We start from the raw sequence: 21847 nt of genomic DNA, 5'->3' as shown, positions 1-21847 counted from the left end.
AGAGGGAATGAAAAACTCAGTGGCGACCAATCATATTTCCACCGTGACCTCAAAAAGTCACCCCCATATGGTGGCACCAGAATGGGGTCTCTCCTACAATGAGAGTCAATTTAGCAGGAGTAACCCATGGATGAAAAGGCTTCACAGTGCAAAGGGGAGTGCGAAGAGCAGGGGAAGGGTTAATGCTGCAGCCAGACAAATGCTTGACTGGTGAAAAAACGTCCCTTGTGAAGCCAGTGGGTCCGTGTCCCTTTTCTGCAGCACCCAGAGCCTGACCCTTTCTCCCTGGGTAATCAAATGGAAGTGAGCAGAGCCAGAGTAATCACCACCCCCTATTCATTGCTGGACAGACTTCTGAGCAGGGCCTGTTACAATAAAACAAGAGGTGATGGTTTTAAACTAAAGGAGAGGAGATTCAGGCGAGACGTGAGGAAGAAATTGTTGCCCCTGAGGGTGGTGAGAGCCTGGCCCGGGTTGAGCAGAGAGGTGGTGGATGAACCATCCCTGAAGACATCCCAGGCCAGGCTGGACGGGGCTCTGAGCAACCTGAGCTGGTGGAGATGTCCCTGCTCATGGCAGGGGTGGCACTGGATGAGCTTTGAAGGTCCCTTCCAACCCAAACTGTTCTATAACTCTATCAATCCCCATCCACGGTACTGCCTGTGGGTCCAGGAAGAAGGAGGAGCACCTCCTGGCCCAAAGCAGGTCAACACAAGCCCATCGTTGAGCCTCTGTGCTCCACAAGCAGCTCAGAAGAGCAGGTGAACTGGTGTTATACCAGCTCAGGCATGAAGATATCAGCAAATAAACCATACCCGAGTGTGACCCACAACAGCACGGCACGAGCAAAAGACAACGGATGCCTCATTAGGGGCTGAAACCCTTCTGAAGGTATGGAAGAGGCTTCAGCTTTGAATATCTGCAGAGAAAGGAGATGTCACCTCTAGAAACGAGTGAGAAGGAGGAGGGAGAGTGCCTGATCCCAGCCTTCAAGGCACAGCTGCGTCCTTCTCATTTGCCACATATTAACTTGCTGCTGGCCCTGCTTGGAGCAAACATTAGGAAAGGGGTCTTGGCACCTCTGGAGCAGTCAAAATCATCTGGTAACGAATGCACAAGCGTGAGCAGATTTAAAGGATGCACCCATTCTTAGCATCATCATATCCCAGCACAAACGCTGTCTAAATCTCCTCTTGGGATCAGATCCAAAGCCTTCTTAAAGCATCAAAGCTTTGTTATTAATCTGTGCAGCAAGCAGGGAAGGGAGAGATGGATTTTTTTCCTTTTTCTTTTTCTTTTGAGGCATAATCAAAGACAAAAAATTATCTCAGTCACATGTCTGGGCTTCATCTGCTTCACGCCTGGTCTGGTCCTGCATCGGCTGACACAGCCCTTCCCAAAGGAGATACCAGGACAGGGTGTCTGGACCAGAGAGCCCTGGCCTCCTGCATGGACAAGCCCCAAATCCTCTTTGTATCACAGTCACGCACCTTAAAAAAGAGGTGATGTGCCCTAATTCACACTCTGCTACCCTCCTCTGATGGAGTGCAGTTGTAGAGCCTCTAGATAAACCTCACAAGTTGAACTGAATGAATTCGCACCCATTTGTCCTCCAGTTTAAACAGCTCTTCTGCTGTTCACTCCTTGGATGTATTTATAGGCAGCAAGCACATCATCCCCTCTCCGCCTTTGTTTCGCTGGGCTTTTATAGCCTCGTGTAACAGCTCTCCATCCCTCTGATCAGCCTCACAGCCTGTTTCCCTGCACCTGCTCCCGCTGAGTTAATCCCTTCTCAAGCACCAGATCTCAGAGCTTGGTCCTTCCACATTAACCCTTCCAAACCCTTGTCCCACCAACACGCTTTGCCTGGTTCCCCTCACCTTTATTGCAACATTCCCAGAGGCACCCAGGACCAAAACAGCCCCAAGTCTCGGCTGTCCCAACGTGATTCAACCCCCAAACATAGCACAAAGCCCCACTGTAGGCCTGATATCTGTCCTAGGGGACATCCCCACACCCTGCAACATCCTTGAAGTCAGACTGTTCCCTCCAGCCGAGCATTTCACCTGCCCCATACGGATGATGCCTCAGCTTGGTTTTGCAAGCAAATCTTGGCATGGTAAATGAGAATGAGCTCAGATCTTTCCTTAAAGGGTTTCAGCAGATTTAAGCTTTCCCATGCGGGGTCAATCTGGTCGGCGGTGTACTTTGCCACCTCCTCTAGTCCCAAGCAGAAATCCTCTCCACAGACACACTCCCACATGCACAAAGTGTGTAAAGCCCCATCAAGTCCAGATAATGGAGATCTGTAGCATCTTCCTTTGGATAAAAATGAGATCAAAGCTACAGGTTGGTCCAGCACAGCCCCTTGTGGTCACAGCCCTGGATTTCCACCTCTCTCCACCCCAGGGGCTTGACGGTGCCCATCCGTCTCCACCTAAAAGAGCTCCCTTGAACAGACAACACAGAGGGGAAAACAGCAGCTGAGGACGGATTTTGCTGGGCTCAAGGCCATGCCAAAGCCCCGCCTAAGTCATCTGTTACCAGAATGGGCAAAGACACGGGGCTGCTGGCAGAGAGGGTTGGACCTGACTCTGCCACAAACCCCTCAAGTGCCTTGGTCATGTCACTTTGCCCCCCTTTTTCTGTGTCACCGCTTTGCAGACAGGATCATTGCTTCTGCGTGTCACACAGGGCGTCCCTGGGACACGACGAAAGGGCTCAATTTTTGTGCTATAGCAAACCCCACTGCCTTCCTCAAAACCTGCTTTGCCTTTCGCTAATGCCTTGATCTTCAACTCTGCTGCCAACGAGAAAGTTTTTCCCCAACCAATTCTGGCACATGGCTCCTGGCAAGCACCAGACACTGAACCAGCCAGACCCCACGCACGCAGCAGCATTTGTACACACGCACCCCTTGCAGGGGGGATTTAGACCTCCCATCCAGCTCCCAAGGGTGGAAGGTCTATCAAAAAACATCTATCAGGCCCTCCTAGGTTTTAAGACCCTGCTGCCTGGCTGAGCCCCAGGTGATTCACGTTAAATAATTGCTTAAATAATTCGGAGGCAGCCTGTGTTATTGGGAAGGGGTCATAGTAGATGTGTCTGTAGCAAGATGTTGCACCAAGCTATGTGGTGAACATCTGGATCAGGCCCCAGCTCTACCATCCACGCCTGGCTCTGCTGCTTTTGCCCCTTCCCATCTCTTGTGGCCCAAGGATGCTCCCAACAGGTGATATGTGCTCTTGTCTGCATCTGTGAGCTTGTCCCTCCTCAATTCACTGCACCTACCTTGGGTGACCGACCACCCACATGCAGGATGTGGGGTGGGAGACGCCGCCGCAGGGACCCTGTGCTGCCTTTGCCCCAGTATAACACCAGTTCAGCACCCCAGTGTGAGACTGGGATGGGAAGCCGGCACCCTGCCCTGACAGACTGAAGCATCCCAAGATGTGAGAGCGGATGGAGATGAAAGGCACCCCGGGGAAAGTCTGCAGTATGGTCCTTGCTGGATGCAGCGAGAAAGGCAGCTGAGGATTTAACATCATCCCTCGCTGCCCAGCTTTCATCTCCATTCACCACGTCTGCCCACATTCCCCACCAAGCTCAGAGCTAACGCAGCATCCCGGCAGAAGCGTAATGGGAATCAGTAATAAATAACTGCTAACAAATCCAAGCATCACACACAGGTGGATCCGCAGGGCCATGCAGCTGCCGGAGTGGGAGGCGAGGGTTGGAGGACCAGAGCCACTCATGACGGGACACCCTCCATTAGGGCTGGTTTCTCGGGTTTAAAATAACATTTTTAGGGCAGTAAGAAAGAGAGAAAGGGATGGTGCTTCCCAGCCCGGGGATACGGGAAATCCACGTTCATATCCCTGCCTGGAAACCTGAAGAGACACCAGTTCCCTGCGCTCCAGTAGCAGCCTGGCCTGCCCCGGGGGCAGGAGCTCTGTCTCGCCTTAACTTTCCATGCAACTTACTAAAAGCCGTTGGGTTTATCCCAAAAACATGGAACAAAGAACCGTAGTGAAACCTCAGGATATTTTCCCAGCGTTGAAATCCTGCTCTCCAGCCAGTGCTGGTCTCTGCGAGGCCTCGTTGCTCAAAGTTTCTGCCCAGCTTGGCTCCACCAGCAGAATAAGCCCAGTCTGGGAGCAGCTGCAGGGTTTTAACCATCCAGGGTGCAACTTTCAGATGCACCAGCCCCAACTTCCAGCATCCCCAAAAACTAGACCAGCACTTGCTAAAGGCAAAGCCAGGAACGTGCTCCACGCAAGGCAGCGCAGGGGAGGGGGGGGGGTACCGCTTTTGGCTTTTTTTTTGCCCCAAAATAATCTTGCATGCACGCACCCCCACCACAACGCGGCTCCCCCCGGTCCCCAAAGCCACAGGTGCCCTGAGCATCCCCAGAGCGGGGGGCTGGACCCCGGGGCAGGGCGCGGAGCTGCCGCCCCACGGAGGGAGCAGGAGAGGGCAGGGGGTGCAGGGACAAGCCGCCCTCCCGTTCCCCGGGGCCGGGGTTCGCCTTACCTGCCCGCTGCCGGTGCTGTTGCCCGATGCCGGTGGCCGCTGCCCGCAGCGCTTCGCCTCCCCGCAAGCACCGCCCCGACGGGGCGGGCAGCGGCCGCGCCTGCGCTGGGACCGCGCCGGGGACCGCACCGGGACCGGGACCCGGAACCGAGCACGGGAACGGGAACCGGCACCGGGGAGCGGGACCCAGAACCGGGGACGGGAACTGGCGCCAGGAGATGGGGCCGGGGACCGGCACCGGGACCCAGAACCGGGGCCCAGGAACGGGAACCGGCAGCAGCAATAGGAACCGGGACCCCGCGAACGGGAATGGGCACCGGGAATAGGAACGGGGAACGGGGACGGGAACCGGCACCGGGAATAGGACCCGGAAACGGGAATGGGCACCGGGAATAGGAACGGGAAACAGGGACCCGAACCGGGGATGGGAATCGGCACCGGGAATAGGAACGGGGACCCGATAACAGGGACCCAGGATGGGAACCGGCACTGGGAATAGGAACTGGCACCCAAGAACAGGGACCCGAACCGGGGATGGGAACGGGGACCTGGCAACAGGGACCCAAACTAGGGACAGGAACCGGCACCGGGAATGGCCACTGGGACCTGGAACCGGGGACAGGAACTGGCACTGGGAATAGGAACTGGGGACAGAAACTGGCACCAGGGAGTGGGAAATGGCATCAGGACCTGGGAATGGGAACCAGGACTGAGAACCTGCACTGGGAATAGGAACCGGGACCCGGGAACAGGGACTTAAACCAGGGATGAGAAACAGCACCGGGAATGGGAACTGCCACTGTACTGGGACCTGGATCCGGGAACCGGCACCGGGACCCGAGACCCAGAACCTGGAATGTGAATTAGAACCGGCATTGGGACCGAGAACCAGCACTGGGACTCGGGAACAGGAACCAGCACCAGGACCGAGAACTGGTACTGGGACCTGGGACCCAGAATCAGGAATGAGAACCGGCACCAGGGCCGGTAACTGGCACCGGGAAATGGTGCTTCCCACTGCTGGGTACTGGGATTGTCACTGGGAACTGGGACTGGCACCGCCTGGCACTGGGAAGCAGGAGCGGCAGCAGCTGGCGCTGGGCCAGGACCTTCACCTGGGACTGGGGACCAGTGTGGTAAACTGGGAACCCCACTGGGAAGCGGGATTTGGGACTGGCATTGCTCAGGCACCAGGACTTGGGATCTTCTTGGGAAACGGGCCCTTTAGGGAGCTGGGGAACTGGGATGGGGAACTGGGGCTGCCCAGGCAACAGCACCACCAGCTGGGTCTGGGGAACTGGGACCGGTGCCTGCATCACCTGGGCACTGGCAGCAGCAACTGGGACCTCCCAGGCACTGGCACTTGGACCAGCATTGGACCAGCACTGGATACTGGGACAAAGGTCCAATGGAACCCAGCCACCAAGACTGGGAACTGGGCGAACTGGAGCACCAGCCCTGCACACCAGGGCCACCGAGGCACCAGGCAGCGTTAGGACATCACCCATGGGAGGGTGCAAGGGAGAGTCATCAGGATTTGGGTGCAAAGGGGACATCCCCCACTCACGATCACTGGGGTTGGAGACACGTTTTCCAAGCCAAGACCAAAATTATTCCCCTTTTTTGTTTTGCAAGAGGGAAACTGAGGCACAGGGGAGGGTGTTCAGAGGCTGGGTGGGTGCTTGGCCCCCCCTGCACATCCATGGAGGTGGACATGCAATGAGCTGGTGATGGGGATACAGAGGCTGGACCGGCTGTGTCCCCATGGTGGAAAATGTACCTTCCCAGCCCACAAATATACACCCAAGAGGGGAAAAATAAACATGACCCACCCAAAAATACACCCCCCACAGAGGGAAGGGGCCAGGGGGCTTTTACAGACCCCGTGTCATAGGCAGCTCCGATCTGATGCTCTGACTTGACACACGAGCTTTATTGGCACTATTCGAGGTTTATCATAAATGAGGCCAAAAAGAGATGGCGAGGGAAGAACAATTAAAGGAAATGCTTGTAAACGATGGGAATAAACTTTTCACATCCAAAATTACAGGCGATCGGACTCTTCTAAACAACAAGAAGCTAAGGGCTGGCTGCCGCCTGCCAGCGACGGAGTGAAAGCCTAAGGACATCTTGCCACGTTTGCGGTGATACAGTGAAATTTCGGTGATAAAATTAGAAAGGGGGACATACCTGGAGCAGCATTGGCCTGGGATGAGCTCCTGGTCCCACCGAGGTTGTGACCTGCAGCCGTCCACGGTCACCACGAATCCTGTGGGTGATTCACCTCCTCTGGGTCGGCCACTTCCCCAGGTTTCTTATTATCCGAAACCCTGCAGGACTTTTCATATTAAGGTTCTTGGTATTTTCCTGTTAATTTTACGATAATTACTTATTCGATTCATGCAATATTTGTGTTACAATGATTTTAATCCCTTTATTAGTTAGAGGAGTAGGGAAGCCAAAAATCTGTAGTTCCATGAATGCTTTCTTTGGCAGCAAAAGCCATTTTCTAATATTTTCCTCCTCTTCACTTCTTTTCCCCTCCACCCCACAGATCTCAGGGCTGACGTGACCTGCTTGTGCTCAAAACCAGAGTCCCAATTCACACCCCCCTTTTCTTTCCCCTTATCAACAATCACCTAGGAAAAACAACCTAAATTACTGTGGGTTTTAGGATCCCATATATAGGACCCTAAATGGGTGCAGAGCCTGGCTGCACATAGCGCGGAACCATCACCCCCACCATGCTGGGAAACTCTGGCAGCAAAAGGCAAAGTTTAAAATAAAGAAAGAAAAACCTTCAATCTTTGAAGGTTTATAAGAGTGGACCCTAAACAGGTCTCCAACCCCAAAATCATCAGTAATAGCCGTAAAAGCAGCTGCCAGGCAGACTCGGGCAGGGATGGATGCTGCGAGGGCAGGGGGAGCGTAGAGCCTGTTTTGATTTGTGATGTGCTTCAACGGGGAGATGCTCCATCAGCGTTAATTAATTAATATTATCATCCATCATTCCTCCCGCCAGTACAGACACCTTCTGCCCGGTTAGCTGCCACGGGCTTGATTTAACGGCGATGGAGGTAAGTAGATAAATTCCTATTGCGCTGTTTCACTTATTTGACCTGCTAAGGGGGATCTTCTCGCTACTGGGGATGTGGGGGAATTTGTCATCCAGGGGGTGCTGAGTGATGCTGTGCAGTGCGGGACAAAGGAATGAAAAAGAGGAGGAAGGCAAAATGAAAAACCAAGAGAAAACAATGAAAAACAAAAGAAAACGGGCTCACCCTCGAGATGCATCAGCAGCAGGAGCTCAGCTTCTATTTTGCTAACGGGCTGCAAAGCTTTAGGGAAAAGGCAGCGAGGGGGTCCCCAGCCGCCCCCATGTCCCTGCAGGGACGTGGAGCTCCAGCTCGCTCTTGTCGCAGGCCCAGATGTGATTAACTTAGTTGTATTTTTGCTTTCAGCCTCGGTGGGGGAAGGAAAATTAGGTAAATATGGTGTATAACGAAGCTTCGTTGCTCCTCAGTGTGATGCGAATGAGGCCGTGGTGATGGGGGTGACGTGAGGGCTGGACAGGGGGAGAAGAAAGAAAGAGCAACGCTTTAAAACCCGACCCCAAAAATAAGTAGGAATAAGGTAAAAGGCCAAGTGGAGGAGGGAAATTGCGGCTGGTGATGCCTCCGAAAAATGGGATTTGGTTATTCCTGCTGGGATTTCAAAGCAGATGATTTAGTGAGGATTTCCTCCCTTCCAGGATTAACTCTCACGCAGGGGACCCCCAAGGTGAGGTTTGGTCCCAGGGGTGGTTCAAGATGAGCATCTGCCTGCCCAGGGTGGTGGGAGGGGGAGAACTGCCCGGTCCTGCCACCCCCGCTCCTGCGAGGCCGGTTCTCCCTCTCCAAGGGCACATTTTGGGGGAGAAAAGTGACAAAATGACTGCAGGTGGGTGGCTGGTGGCCGTATCCTCATTTTTACGTTGCAGAGATGTGGGGAGCAACCTCTGATGGCCCCAAGATGAGCTCTCTCAACCCCACCAGGCTGCCGTCTTCTGCTCCTCTTTGAAGACACCAAGAAATGAGCCTACAACGATTCCTCCATTGGTCCTTCGGCACTTGAATTAAACCTAATTTTTCTGAATTCTGCAAAGTTGTTTGCTCCGGTTGCAGCCTCTGGAATACCAGTAATGTATTCTCTCCTTTCCCTCTCCACATGATTGCAGCATAATCTCCTCCTCACTTGATTTATTTAAGCAGGCCTTCAGATGCTCCATTAATGGGAGTCATTCAGGTCCCTCTGCAGATATGTATTTATTTATTGCTGTTCATTTAAACTGCAGCGCCAGTTGGCAGGAGAGAGACAAGGCTGGGGTCACAAGGATGTTAAATTATTCGCTGTCAAAAATAGCTGGTTGAGAAAAGTTAAATTAAGCAAGGTCGTTCAAGGTCATAGTCAATCACTGGTGGGAGGAGAAGGGCATTAATTAGCTGTTTTATTTATGGGGGTCATCATGACCAAAGCACCAGCAGTTAGTAACAAAAAGGGAAACTATATCAACTACTCTTGTTTTTTGGCAGAAGCAGCTCTTGGATGAGAAGCCAAATTGCTGTCCTTGACCATGATGGAGAAGTTAAGGCTATTGAAAGGCAGCATCACGATGCTAACGGAGACTCTGTGGAGCCCCACCAGGCGTGGGCCAGGGAGCTGTGCCTTGCAAAGTCCAGCCCAGGGATGAACTTGGCCATGGTCCTTCCACAAAATGCTCGGGCAGTGGCTGGAGAGGTTCCTCACAGGGGTGGAGGTCTCAGAGGGCATCTGAGATACTTCGGTCACTCATGCGGACAGGTCCTGGCCCGAGATTTTGCCACCTCTCTTGACAGGCAGTCCAGTAGCTGCATATCCCTTCTGTTCATACTTGTATTCTCTTCCCATCTGAACTTCACCAGCATCTTCTTGCAGTCCAACAGCCTTTTGCTCCTAATTTAAAAGCTCCCTAAGATCAGGCATCTCCTCTCTTCCCATTCTCGGCTACCATGGACCAGCTCAGGTAGGAAAATCAGTAAACTGGGCAGGGATGACCTGGAGTCACTGGGAGGCAACCAATCCACACCTTGGGGCTTATTGCCTGACCTTCCACAGAAAAACAGCACAAAATCACAGAATAGTTTGGGTGCTTTGGCAGGAGGATTGGACTAGATGATCTTTTGAGGTCCCTTCCAATCCCTAACATTCTGTGATTCTGTGGTTGAAGGGACCTTCCAAGCTCATCCAGTGCCCCCCCTGCCATGAGCAGGGACATCTTCACCAGCTCAGGTTGCTCAGAGCCCCGTCCAGCCTGGCCTGGGATGTCTCCAGGGGTGGTTCATCCACCACCTCTCTGGCCAACCTGGGCCAGGCTCTCACCACCCTCATCATAAAACACTTCTTCCTCACGTTTGGCCTGAATCTCCCCTCTTTTAATTTAAAACCATCACCCCTTTTCCTATCGCAACAGGTCCATAAGCACAATCATGGCAGCCAGGTCTTTAGAATCATAGAATCATTTTGGTTGGAAAAGACCTTTAAGATCACCAAGTCCAACCATTAACCTCACACTGCCAAGTCTACCTCTCAACCATGTCCCTAAGAACCTCATAAACATCCCCAGGGATGATGACTCAGTGACTTACGTTATAGCAATGCCTGGCCAGAAGAGACATTTCCATCCAAAGAGCCATATCATAACCTTTCATCATGAGAAGGCCCTTCTTTTTCCCTATTTCTGCATAAAATGCAAGGTGGAAACCACAAACCCTGCTGGAACCTCTGCCTGCCTGTCCTGGTGAAGGCATCAGCCGTGGTTTGGGATGTGCCCGCGCCGTGATCCGCACAGCAGCCGGCTGGCAAACAGCTCGTGCAAATTAATAACTCTGCTGGGAAATCCATACCATTAAATTCTCCACTTAATTGTCTGTATCAGCACTTAATTTCTGCACAGTCACAAATCAGGCAGCTTTTTAACGGGCCAGCCGCTATTAAGCAAGACAAAAGTACAAACATCAAGAAGCTCGATGGGGAATGAAAACATGATATTTGATCTATACACCAATGAGGGTACCCAAGAGGGTCCAGAGGAGCCACAGAAACGATGCGAGGCTGGAACAGCTCTGCTGGGAGGACAGGCCGAGGGAATTGGGGTGTTCAGCTGGAGAAGAGAAGCTCCGGGGAGACCTTAGTGCAGCCTTTCTGGTCTGAAAAGGGGCCCATAATAAAGATGGGGACAGACTTTTGACCAGGGTCTGTTGCGATAGGACAAGGGGTGACGGTTTTAAACTAAAGAAGGGGAGATTCAGGCCAGACATGAGGAAGAAATTTTCTACACTGGTTGCCCAGAGAGGTGGTGGATGAACCATCCCTGGAGACATCCCAGGCCAGGCTGGACGGGGCTCTGAGCAACCTGAGCTGGTGAAGATGTCCCTGCTCATGGCAGGGGTGGCACTGGATGAGCTTTGAAGGTCCCTTCCAACCCAAACTATTCTGCGATTCCATGATACTGGAGGAGAGAGTTGATCTTGCAGGTGAGATCAGGGTGGGAGCTGTGGCCCAGAGAGATGCTGAGAGATTTGCCTTCCCCTGAAAAGCCAGCAGGTAAATCAGCAAAGATTATCTATGATTTGATATCTACAGAAGGTAACTCAGGTATCACACATCAAGCTCTGCCAGCATGGGGTTGCTTGAACATTTACTATTCTCCTCTATCCTGAATCGTCCTTGAATCCTGCTCCTTGGGGGTGACACTGGGGTGGGAAACAGGGCTCAGGCCCCCAGTCCCTTGGCTGGCTGAGCCACCTTTGCTCAGCAGTGTGTAATTAGAGGAGAGCTGGGCTTACTCTATCAGCTTTCCTAATCAGCATTGATCTGATCTCCTATGCAAGTACTTGCCTGCTTGTGACTAAGTGACTTCAGAGGAAAATGCCCAAGCGCTGAAAAAAAAGAGATGATGTTGCAAAGCCTGGCCTAGGGATGTGCTGCAATATTCAACTCAAACGTGGCAGCCCAGCCCTGCAGCACTTGGCAGTAATCTGCACTAAAGGAGATGAGGTTGGGGCAAATGTCCTGGGCTCAACCCCAGCTGGGTTTGTAGCTAAACTGTGCGGAATGGGGAGATATCACTTAAAGGGCAGCTTTGGGGGATGCAGATGTGAGCATTTCCCACCTTCTTAACCCACGCTAATTCCTTCCGGGCTCGAGGAGCCCAGTGTGACATAGAATCATAGAATGTCCTGAGCTGGAAGGGACCCACAAGGATCATGGAGTCCAACTCCTGTCCCTGCACAGGACAACCCCACAGTTCACACCGTGTGTCTGAGGACGTTGTCCAGTCTTCTTGAACACTGTCAGGCTTGGGGCCGTGACACCTCCCTGGGGAGCCTGTTCCAGTGTCCAGCACCCTCTGGGTGAAGAACCTTTTCCTAATGTCCAACCTGAGCCTCCCCTGGCACATCTTCCTGCCATTCCCTCGGGTTCTGTTGTTGGTCATCAGAGAGGAGAGATCAGCACCTGCCCCTCCTGCTCCCCTTGTGCGGAAGCTGTAGACCACAATGAGGTCTCATCTTAGTCTCCTCTTCTCCAGGCTGAACAAACCAATTGACTTAAACTGCTCCTCATACGGCTTCCCATGACTCCTCTATTCCTGGGCTTTCAGAGAACCCATCTTCCCAATAGAACAGAGAAAAAGTCTAATTTTCAAGGCTTCCAGACATAAGCTGATGGACCTAGGAATAGCAGAGAACTGAGTAACAACCATTAGTAAACCCAAATCTTACCTGTGATCCATCCTTTTCCTGGACTAATACAGAAAACAAGGCGATAACACCACCCAGCACCATGTTTCTTATGTTCCTCCTCAACTGAAAAGAACAAAATCTTTCCTGAAACCCCAACGGGATGCCAGGACCAGATGGGGGTCAATCAGTAATGACCTATGGGTGTTGTTCTCTGGCCAAAGCCCTGAGACATCAGTAGATTAAGCTGCTGGCCAAGAGCTCCCACCTTGCCAGGGTTTCTCATGGCACAAGCAGCACTGGTGAGCTTGGAAGTCAGTAGAGCACAAACCCTCCAGGACTTTGGGCATCATTCAGCCACCACCACCCAGCTGGAGGGGACTGGGACCCAGCTGCTTTGGCAGGGATGCACCTCTGGTTGGGAGCAGACAGCGTTACACGAGTTCAGTCGATGACCTTGATTTTCCCACGGGGTTTCCCAAAGTGAGAAGCAAAGATGGTATGGAAAACAAGCGTGTTGCCAGCATTCCCACATTCCCTGGAGCAGAGAGGAGGAAAAGGAGCAACTGGCACTGCTGTTCCCTCAGCTGCTCTTCATTTATGATGGGTCAGAAGCCACCCTAACAAACGCTGACTCCGAACTGTCCTGCCAAGAGCTTTTTAGGCAATTTTCCTGCTGATTCTCCTCTTCACTCCAGAGGAAAAATAAAATACTGCTATTTTTTTTCCCTTCTGTCACCGTCTTTGCCTTCAGGTCCCTGCAGACAGACATCTAGAGCTCCCAAGAGCACACAAAGAGCTGGGCAAGGCAGAGCCGCACATCAGGGTTCTTCCACACAACTCTCTTTGCAGATAAGCGGCTTGTTGCGATATAATAAATCACATAATAAAATGTCAAAAATCACAAAATAAAAATAAACAGTAAGTTCTAATCTTGGCTTCACAAGCCTAAGTCTTCACAAGCCTAAGTCAACCCTGGGGTTGGTGGGATGACTTTGGATTTACACTGGTGTAACTGAGACCGAGTTTTGGGTTATAAAAGCGTTCCCCTCCTTCCAGTCACGCTCGCTGTGCAAACTGGTGGCTTGTTTCTGAAGGACTCGCAGAAAGGCAGGACTTGCTTTTCCTGAGCGAATCTCGGGATATTTTGCTGTGCGGTGCGTTTCTCCTCGTTTCCCAGTTGCCTAACAGTCCTGCCCATTTATAGTGTGTAGATACATCAGAGCACTGCCTGTTTCCTGTCTCAGAAGAGACTTTGTCCTTGATAGCAGTGACCCTCAGATGTCACTTTGGGACTGCCCTCCTTGGCTTTTGGAGCGGCCGGCTCTGGGGAGGAGGAGCAGGCAAATGTTGGATCTCATGAAACATCCTTGACCAAGTCCTTGCTACCACACATGTAGGGAAAAGCTCCCAGAGGAAGAAAACAAAGTTGACTCAGATGATTCCCTACAAGACAAGAAAGCAAGATGAGTAAGTCAGTGAAAGGACAAATTTCCCCAGGGATTTACTCATTTGGTGCAAAACATTTCTGACTGAGCTACCTCAAACACCCACCAGGACCTGCAGCTTGGCCGCTCACCGCTCTTGCATTTCTAATAAATTGAGGTATTAGAGGGGCTGAGGATAATTTGACGGGATGGCCACGTGGCCCAGCAGCCCCTTCACACCCCTGCACCAGGAATCATGCACCCCATTTCCATCACTCTCACCCTATGAGAAATTGTCATTTGGGAATTTCCCCACTGTTTCCAAGGCAGATATTTTCTATGACCTACTCTTCTTCAGCAAGGAACTGAGGGGAGACCTCACTCTCTACAACTACCTGAAAGGAGGTTGGAGCCAGGTGGGTGATGGTCTCTTTTCCCAAGTAACAAGTGACAGGATGAGAGGAAACAGCCTCAAGTTCCACCAGGGGAGGTTTAGATTGGATATGAAGAAAAATTTCTTCCCAGAAAGGGCTGTTGGGCGTTGGAACAGGCTGCCCAGGGCAGTGGTGGAGTCACCATCCCTGGAGGTGTCTAAAAGATGTGTAGATGAGGTTCTACGGGACATGGGTTAGTGACAGTGTTGGGTTAATGGCTGGACTCGACGACCTTGTCTCCTTCAACCAAAACAATTCTATGACTCTGTCATCTCTAGGACATGTCCTGGAGGCTCCTCAGGTATTTTCTTCTATGTTTTACTTATCAGCCTCACCTTGACCCCAACGTCAGCCTGCAGCAACTCCAGCACTTACGCTGACACTTGCACTTGGTGAAGAAGCCAACTCCAGCCTCTGCTCTGGGACCGTCTCCGATTACCAAGCTGGGGAAAATTGCTTGAGTATTAATTAGAGAGGTCACCTCTACTTCTCAGCTTCATCCGGGCTTAGCTTCCAACACTAGGAAAGCATAAAACCATTAGATTTATTTGCTGCGGTACAGACTGGCTGGAAAGGCAGAGCCAAGGGCGGTGGGGAAAAAACAACAGCGATGTAATTCTTGGTGTAAACCCCAGCAGCAAGGCATAGCTCAGCATCCTTGTCTAAGCCCCAAACCATAATTCAGCTGCATTTGGGAGTCCACAAGAGCCTTGACTTGGGTACAGCCCCTCAGAAATCATCCTCTTCTTCTTGCAGTATCTAGCGATTGGCCTCTTCGTCCTCTGCAAGTTTTATATTTCAGGGGAAAATCCTGTACTGTAGCCAAAATGCGCATCTAGATGTCCCCAAATGTACTTTTTCCAAAGAAACCTTTGACGCAGTAGTTTCTCATTGCTGCTCGTTTGTAAAATGGACTCAACCATCCTCTCAAGAGCTCTGGATGCAGCTTTTTATCATACACTGGGAAAAGCGGCAATTATCCAGCACCGCTGATGAGGCTGCTGGTTACCACCTGCGTTGGGCAGATACTCCCCTCGCACAGCAGTGATAGATGATGATGATGATGCCAATGCCTTGATTCCCCTTTTTTCCCAAGTTTTAGAGACGTCTCAATCAGAAATCTCGAGGAGAAGGCGACACTAATTTTAAACGCTCTGTGTAGCCAGTGCAGGCTCAGGCATTGCACTCGTGGTGATGTGGAACCCTAAATCTTCAGAGGGTTCCTGGGAAGGCTTCTCCACCAACCCCAAAACTATGACATGCCCAAGCTCCACCTAAGCTTCAACAAACCCTGCTGAGTTAGCTATATTTTGGTTTTTTTTAAAAAAAATCACATTTACTTGGCCATCCAAACAGTTTCCCCCCCTCTTTTGCACAACACAACTGCATTAGTCAAGTAAATGAATAACGATACAGTTTCTGAGCGGACTTGTGGTGCTGCCAGAAAGCTGTCGCCTCATTAAATCTGTGTCATATCTACTTTCACTCACACAAAGACGCGTGTCTCAGCTGCTGGGCATTGCACAGGCATCGAGAATATGGGCTTTTTTTTGTGTTTCAGATTCTCGGTGGTTTATTTTTCAAAGGAGACGGCATTGCGCAGTCCATGGGCAGAGCAACGGAGAAGGAACCAGGAATCCTCTTATCCTGCGAAAAAACAAACGTTAATCCGTCTTTCACAGAAAAATACATCCAGCTCACAGTTAGCGTTTTCTGTTTCGCACTGTGGAAAGGAAGAGCAGTCGTTCCAAGTCTCTCCTGACTCTGCAGCCCTACTGGCTCGTGCTGTAATGATGCCTGATCTCATTAACGAAGCGCTGCCAGGCCTGGCTGGGATTTGGAGAGGCGATCTAGGGAAAAGACAGGTGTTGGAAGAAGTGGCAGGACTGATTCACATCTTGGCTGTCTTCCCTCTGAATCAGCAGGAAAATAATTAATATCCCAGGCTAGCAGTAGGGGACAGCAGCCAGCGAGATAATTATACGGCCCTCCTTACAACCTCAGGTCCTCCTTATTTTTTAATAACCCAAGTAATCTCACTTAGTTGACACTCGTGAGGAAAGGGCTGTATTAATTAGCAAGCAAGTGCATTGTGTGAAGTGTTTAGTGAAGAGAAAACAAAGACAAAACGATTGGCTTTGCCTTAAATTCTCAGTGCGGCCTCTTGTTTCATCTGGGCGGGTGTTCGCAGCCTAAACCCAGCCCCTGGACTTGCTGTGGTGACTTCAGTGGAGCGCAGCTGGTCTGGGCGGTGGAATGAGAGAGACTTCAGTCGTGCTTGAAGGTTTCCCAGCGAGACGACACCATCTCACATGATGACCAGAGAGGTGGTGGATGCTCCATCCTGGAAATATTCAAGACCAGGCTGGACGGGGCTCTGAGCAACCTGAGCTGGTGAAGATGTCCCTGCTCATGGCAGGGGTGGCACTGGATGAGCTTTGAAGGTCCCTTCCAACCCAAATTGTTCTTTGATTCTTGCGCCTGTGTTTTAAAGGGGAAAAAGAGAGAAAAAATAGACACAGCAGCGGTCATATAGCACAGAAAGACCCATCACCATGTACAAGGCTGGGAAATCATACTGTCAAGGATATAAATCCATGCCAAAGCATCCAGATTGTTTCCTCTTTGTACATGGTATTTTAATAACTCTAATGATATACACAGCCAATGAAATGACTTATCATTGCTATATCTCTTTGCCAAAAACAGGCCGCCGATGCCAAAAAGAGACAGAGGGAAAAAAAGGGTTTCAGAATTGAAAAGTTTAGATTCAGATGGGAAAAAAAAAGTATAATTCGGTTCGGTGATATTAAAAAATCCAGTTCGGCGGCATTAGTAGTTTAGAGAGAAAAATAAGATGGAAATCCCCTTCACATTCAGCTTCTTACAGCAAGAAAAGCCCAAAGGAGGTACAAGGCTTGTATCTGATTTAGACATTAGGGAAAACTTTCCAAGTCTAGGTTTGGAGGCTGTAGCATCCCTGTCCCTCGAGGCTCCAAACATCACCTTGGAAAAGCTGCGTTGGGGGGTGTGGAAGGGGGATGGAGCACCATCCTGGCCCTAACAGGCTCACCCTGTCCCCCCCGTTAGCAGAGGGACACAGGGTGACATGTGCAGCCCTGTGTTTTTGGGTACAGCATCACTGCATACCAGTGCTTACCTCGGGAGGTGAGTTGATGGGTGAAACAGCTCAGCCAGGGACAGGGGGCATCGTCCCTCCCTCCAGGCACCTGAACCGAGGACGTGTTGCTCCGGTCGTACCCGCAGGTTGATGTTGTCAAACCGGGCTCTGCCGGGGGAAATCCCACATCCTGATATCTGGGTCAGCGCGGGCCATTGCAGAAATCACGTTGGCAACTTGTGCAGAACCACGTGGGCTACTTCTCATCAAGCAAGCCAAGAAAAAGAAAACAAATGAGGCCTTTAATGCAAGTGCAGTAGGATTTTACGCTTCACATTGACATGGACCATGCTTTCACAGCCTATATAAACATGTTTCTTTCTGGGATTGACGTATGAGACTTACAACAACTGTCACACCTTAATGAAGAACAGTGGAGGCGACTCCTTCTCTCCCTGATTTGCTGACTCCTGAATTCAAGCTGCAGGAACCACTTCTGATATTATCAGACTGTGTTAGTAAAATATAGCTTAGTTGTCACTGAGTGTTTCTCTCATTTTGCTCTTTCTCCCTGATCCAAAATTTTAAAGCAGAATTAGCCAAGCTGGGCATGGATTCAGGCAGGAAAACACCAGGGTTCCATTTGGAATCAGAGGCTGTAATGGGATGCTCTTCTCCCCCTCTTCAGCCTTCTAATCTGACAATCTTTCTGCTCCAGATATTCATCTTCACCCTTGCTGGAGACAATTACCTCTACCACTCTGTCTAGCACTGTTAAATCTGCTTAAGGTATGAATGGTCACTTTTTATTAATGTTCATTTGGGGTTCTGTCTAAAAGTTTAAACACTGATTTCCCATAAAGCCTGGTCCATGCCAAGATTTCATGGTGGGTTTGGGCTGGGGTTGTTGCTGTGATGGTTGTACAAACCTGACATGGGGTTGCTGATGCGCCCCATGATGCTTATTGGAGAGGAAAGAGTTTGCTGGGATGTTACACGGACTGTGGTACAGGAAAAAGGGCTTTTACTCCATCCTGAACATGACCACCACGAGATGGGAGCGCGTGGAGAAACTCACCGAGTATCAGATGTCCTGGGCATTATTAAAGAGCCGCAGCTGCTCCGGAGGTGCGTCCGTGAGCGCATCGGTGCAGAGCAAATTGACAAAAAGCTATCAAATTCAGGTGGATGTGGCCCAGAGGTCTTCAGCAGAAACAACTCCGTGATGTTCATCGGCCCTCCTGCTTCAATTAATGCCAGCAGCAAGAAAACACAGCTGGAGTTTGTTTGCATTTCAGATTACCTGTGCGAAAATACCCCTTCTGTAACGGCTCCGCTTCGACGCCGTCGCTCGCAGGTCTGTTGCTGGTTTTTATCTTGTAACCAGCGCTTCATCTTGTTTTCATTCCAGCCAAAGTGAGATGTTAAAAATGAGAAGATTAAAGAGAAACCCAAACAAATAAAGGAAAAAAAAAAAACCACCTTGAAGGACCCCAAACAGAACAAAGTCCTGTTAATCACTAACTCACAAGTGCCTGGACAGGTTTGCCAGGGTGCAGAGCGGATTTGGGTGCCCTGTTTCTCACTTCTCTTACCTGAGGAGTTGGATTTGTCCCCAGGCTTGTACAATACTGCAATATTTTAACAAATTTACTCTGTTCCGCTGTTCAGCAATGAGTCAACACGCCAGCTATGAGGAAGAAGCATCGCCAGGGTTCGGCATCCACATAAATCACTGCAGCTCTGGTGCTGGGCCAGCCTATAAATATTAAGGGTTTGACATCAGTTTACATCAGCAGAGTAACTTAATTAATTCAATTTCTGTGGGATTATGCGAGCTGTTACTCATTAGCATTCACTTACCTGATCCCAGCGATGAGAAACCACTGAGTCAGAGCCCTCGATGTCTCAAGGTGTCACTGGGTGCTGTGCTGTGGGTGCACGGTCCACAGGAGCTCATACCCGTGCTGGCTCCACGTGCATGTCAGTGCCATTAATTACTGCTAATTTCATTAAGTCGGTGTGTGCCTCTTGCATGCAAATTTCAAAGTCAGTCTCAGTGAAGGGGATTAAGGAGGATGGATGTTTTTCAGTGGCTATTTGGATTGATGTAGCAGCTGGAAAGTGTCGTGCACCAAGGCCCTTGGGTGTTGTATGGGAGGAAGGTGAGGTTCCCAGCTTGGGGGTATCTCAGCTTGGTAAGGAATTTAGCAGCCAGGTGCTGAATTAACTATATTTAGTTATTAACTATATTTAATTATTAACTATATTTAGTTATTATTTTAGGAAAAGGAATTACTGGAGAGGGTCCAGTGGCTACAGAGATGCTGAGGGGTCTGGAACATCTTATGAGGAAAGGCTGAGAGAGCTGGGGCTGTTTGGCTTGGAGAAGAGAAGCTGACTGGGGATCTCATCAATGTCTATAAGTATCTCCAGGGTGGGTGTCAAGAGGATGGATCAGACTCTGTTCAGTGGTACCCAATGACAGGATGAGGGGCAACGGGCACAGACTGAAACACAGGAGGTTCCATCTGAATATGAGGAGAAACTTCTTCCATTTGAGGTGCCAGAGCCTGGACAAGGCTGCCCAGAGAGGCTGTGGAGTCTCCTTCTCTGGAGACATTCAAACCCACCTGGACACCTTCCTGTGTGATCTGCTCTGGTGACGTTAGCGGGTGGGTTGGACTTGGCAAACACAAGGTCCCTCACATGCACAAGATGAACGAGTACATCCCTGTGGCGATTAGGAACGACGCACACCAGGATGCAGACAGAAATTCATGCAGAGGCAAAGATCTTGTTCAGGAAGGAGCGCAGAGCCTGGCCAAGCAGAGAGCTGACTTAGGCCTAGGCTTAGGCTGCCTTCTTTATCCACCATTTTTTATAGGATTTACAGGTACAGGCCTGGATTAAGATGTTTACAAAAAGGTGTTTTTCCACTAATTGTTATCAAGAACACACTGAACTCATATGACGTTTGTCTCACTTGTTTTTCCACTCATTCACAGACCAGGCCCAAGGACATTCACACATCCCATGCACTTGGGGCCGGTTATCCAGCCCGAGATACCATTCTCATAAGTCTGGGCTATAACGTTTTACAATTACAAGAAACATACTTCAAAGTAATCTGTCCAAGGCCCTTTATATATTATTATGTTAGTATTATATCTTTGACCGTCCGGATGGTCATACTAGTATTGATCTTCCTTTATCATCCAGATGGCTGGAACCGCACATCTGGCTTTCCTACATTTTACTTTCCAACACATCCCAGCTCTATTCTTGTTCAGGGTGCAGGGTTGGGGACACCATCTTGAGCTCCAGGTCTCACCACGTTATCACTCAGGCAACTGGAGCTGAATTCAGACATTTGTCCTTGTCCTGCCTCTGCTGATCCCCCTCCCATGCCAGCGAAACCACGGTGGAGTTGTCCTAGAATCATAGAATAGTTTGGGTTGAAGGAACCTTCCCAGCTCCCCCAGTGCCACCCCTGCCATGAGCAGGGACATCTTCACCAGCTCAGGTTGCTCAGGGCCCCGTCCAGCCTGGCCTGGGATGTCTCCAGGGATGGCTCATCCACCACCTCTCTGGCCAACCTGGGCCAGGCTCTCACCACCCTCAGGGGCAACAATTTCTTCCTCATGTCTGGCCTGAATCTCCCCTCCTTTAGTTTAAAACCATCACCCCTTGTTTTACCATAACAGGCCCTGGTCAAAAGTCTGTCCCCATCTTTCTTATGGGCCCCTTTTAAGTTCAAAAAGGCCACACTAAGGTCTCCCCGGAGCTTTCTTCTCCAGCTGAACACCCCAACTCTCTCAGCCTGTGCTCCCAGCAGAGCTGTTCCAGCCTCGCATCATTCCTGGGGCTCCTCTGGCCCCTCTCCAGCAGGTCCATGTGTGTCCTGTGCTGAGGACCCAGAGCTGGACCAGCACTGCAGGGGGGTCTCACCAGAGCAGAGCAGAGGGGCAGAATCCCCTCCCTCCACCTGCTGTTTGCCCTGTCCCCATGGGGACCCATCCAAGGAGCTCTGCTGACCCTCAATCTGGTATTAGACCTACCCCCTTCAGGCAACCCAGCTTATCCTGTCTTAGCTGTTGGAGAACCATAGAATGTCCTCAGTTGGGAGGGACCCACAAGGATCATGGAGTCCAACTCCTGTCCCTGCACGGGACAACCCCACAGTTCACACCGTGTGTCTGAGGATGTTGTCCAGTCTCTTCTTGAACACTGTCAGGCTTGGGGCCGTGACACCTCCCTGGGGAGCCTGTTCCAGTGTCCAGCACCTTCTGGGTGAGGAACCTGTTCCTCATGTCCAACCTGAACCTCCCCTGGCACATCTTCCTGCCATTCCCTCGGGTTCTGTCACTGGTCACTGAAGAGAAGAGTTCGGTGCCTGCCCTTCCTCCTCCCCTTGTGATGAAGTTGTAGCCACCATGGGCTCTCCCCTCGGTCTCCTCTTCTCCAGGCTGAACAAACCAAGTGATTTCAGCTGTTCCTCATACGGCTTCCTCTCCAAACCCCTCATCAACTTCATAGCCTCTTCTGGACGCTCTCCAGTAGCTTAATATCTTT

The 21847-nt window shown here is 50.8% G+C and overlaps 1 protein-coding gene across 1 annotated transcript in view; it reads right to left on the bottom strand.

Moving 5' to 3' along the window:
- Positions 1-6041, bottom strand: part of CAPN5 (calpain 5) — a 64199-nt gene extending 58158 nt beyond the window's left edge. The window contains 4 exon segments of the mRNA XM_071803626.1: positions 4534-4780; positions 4782-5384; positions 5429-5479; positions 5593-6041. Coding sequence (XP_071659727.1) covers positions 4534-4780; positions 4782-5384; positions 5429-5479; positions 5593-6041 — 1350 coding nt within the window.
- Between the last annotated feature and the right edge of the window lie 15806 nt (positions 6042-21847).

This window comes from Patagioenas fasciata, chromosome 1 (assembly GCF_037038585.1).
Source record: "Patagioenas fasciata isolate bPatFas1 chromosome 1, bPatFas1.hap1, whole genome shotgun sequence".
NCBI lineage: Eukaryota > Metazoa > Chordata > Aves > Columbiformes > Columbidae > Patagioenas > Patagioenas fasciata.
Note: the sequence above shows the minus strand (reverse complement) of the source record. Positions and strands in the feature narration are given on the sequence as shown.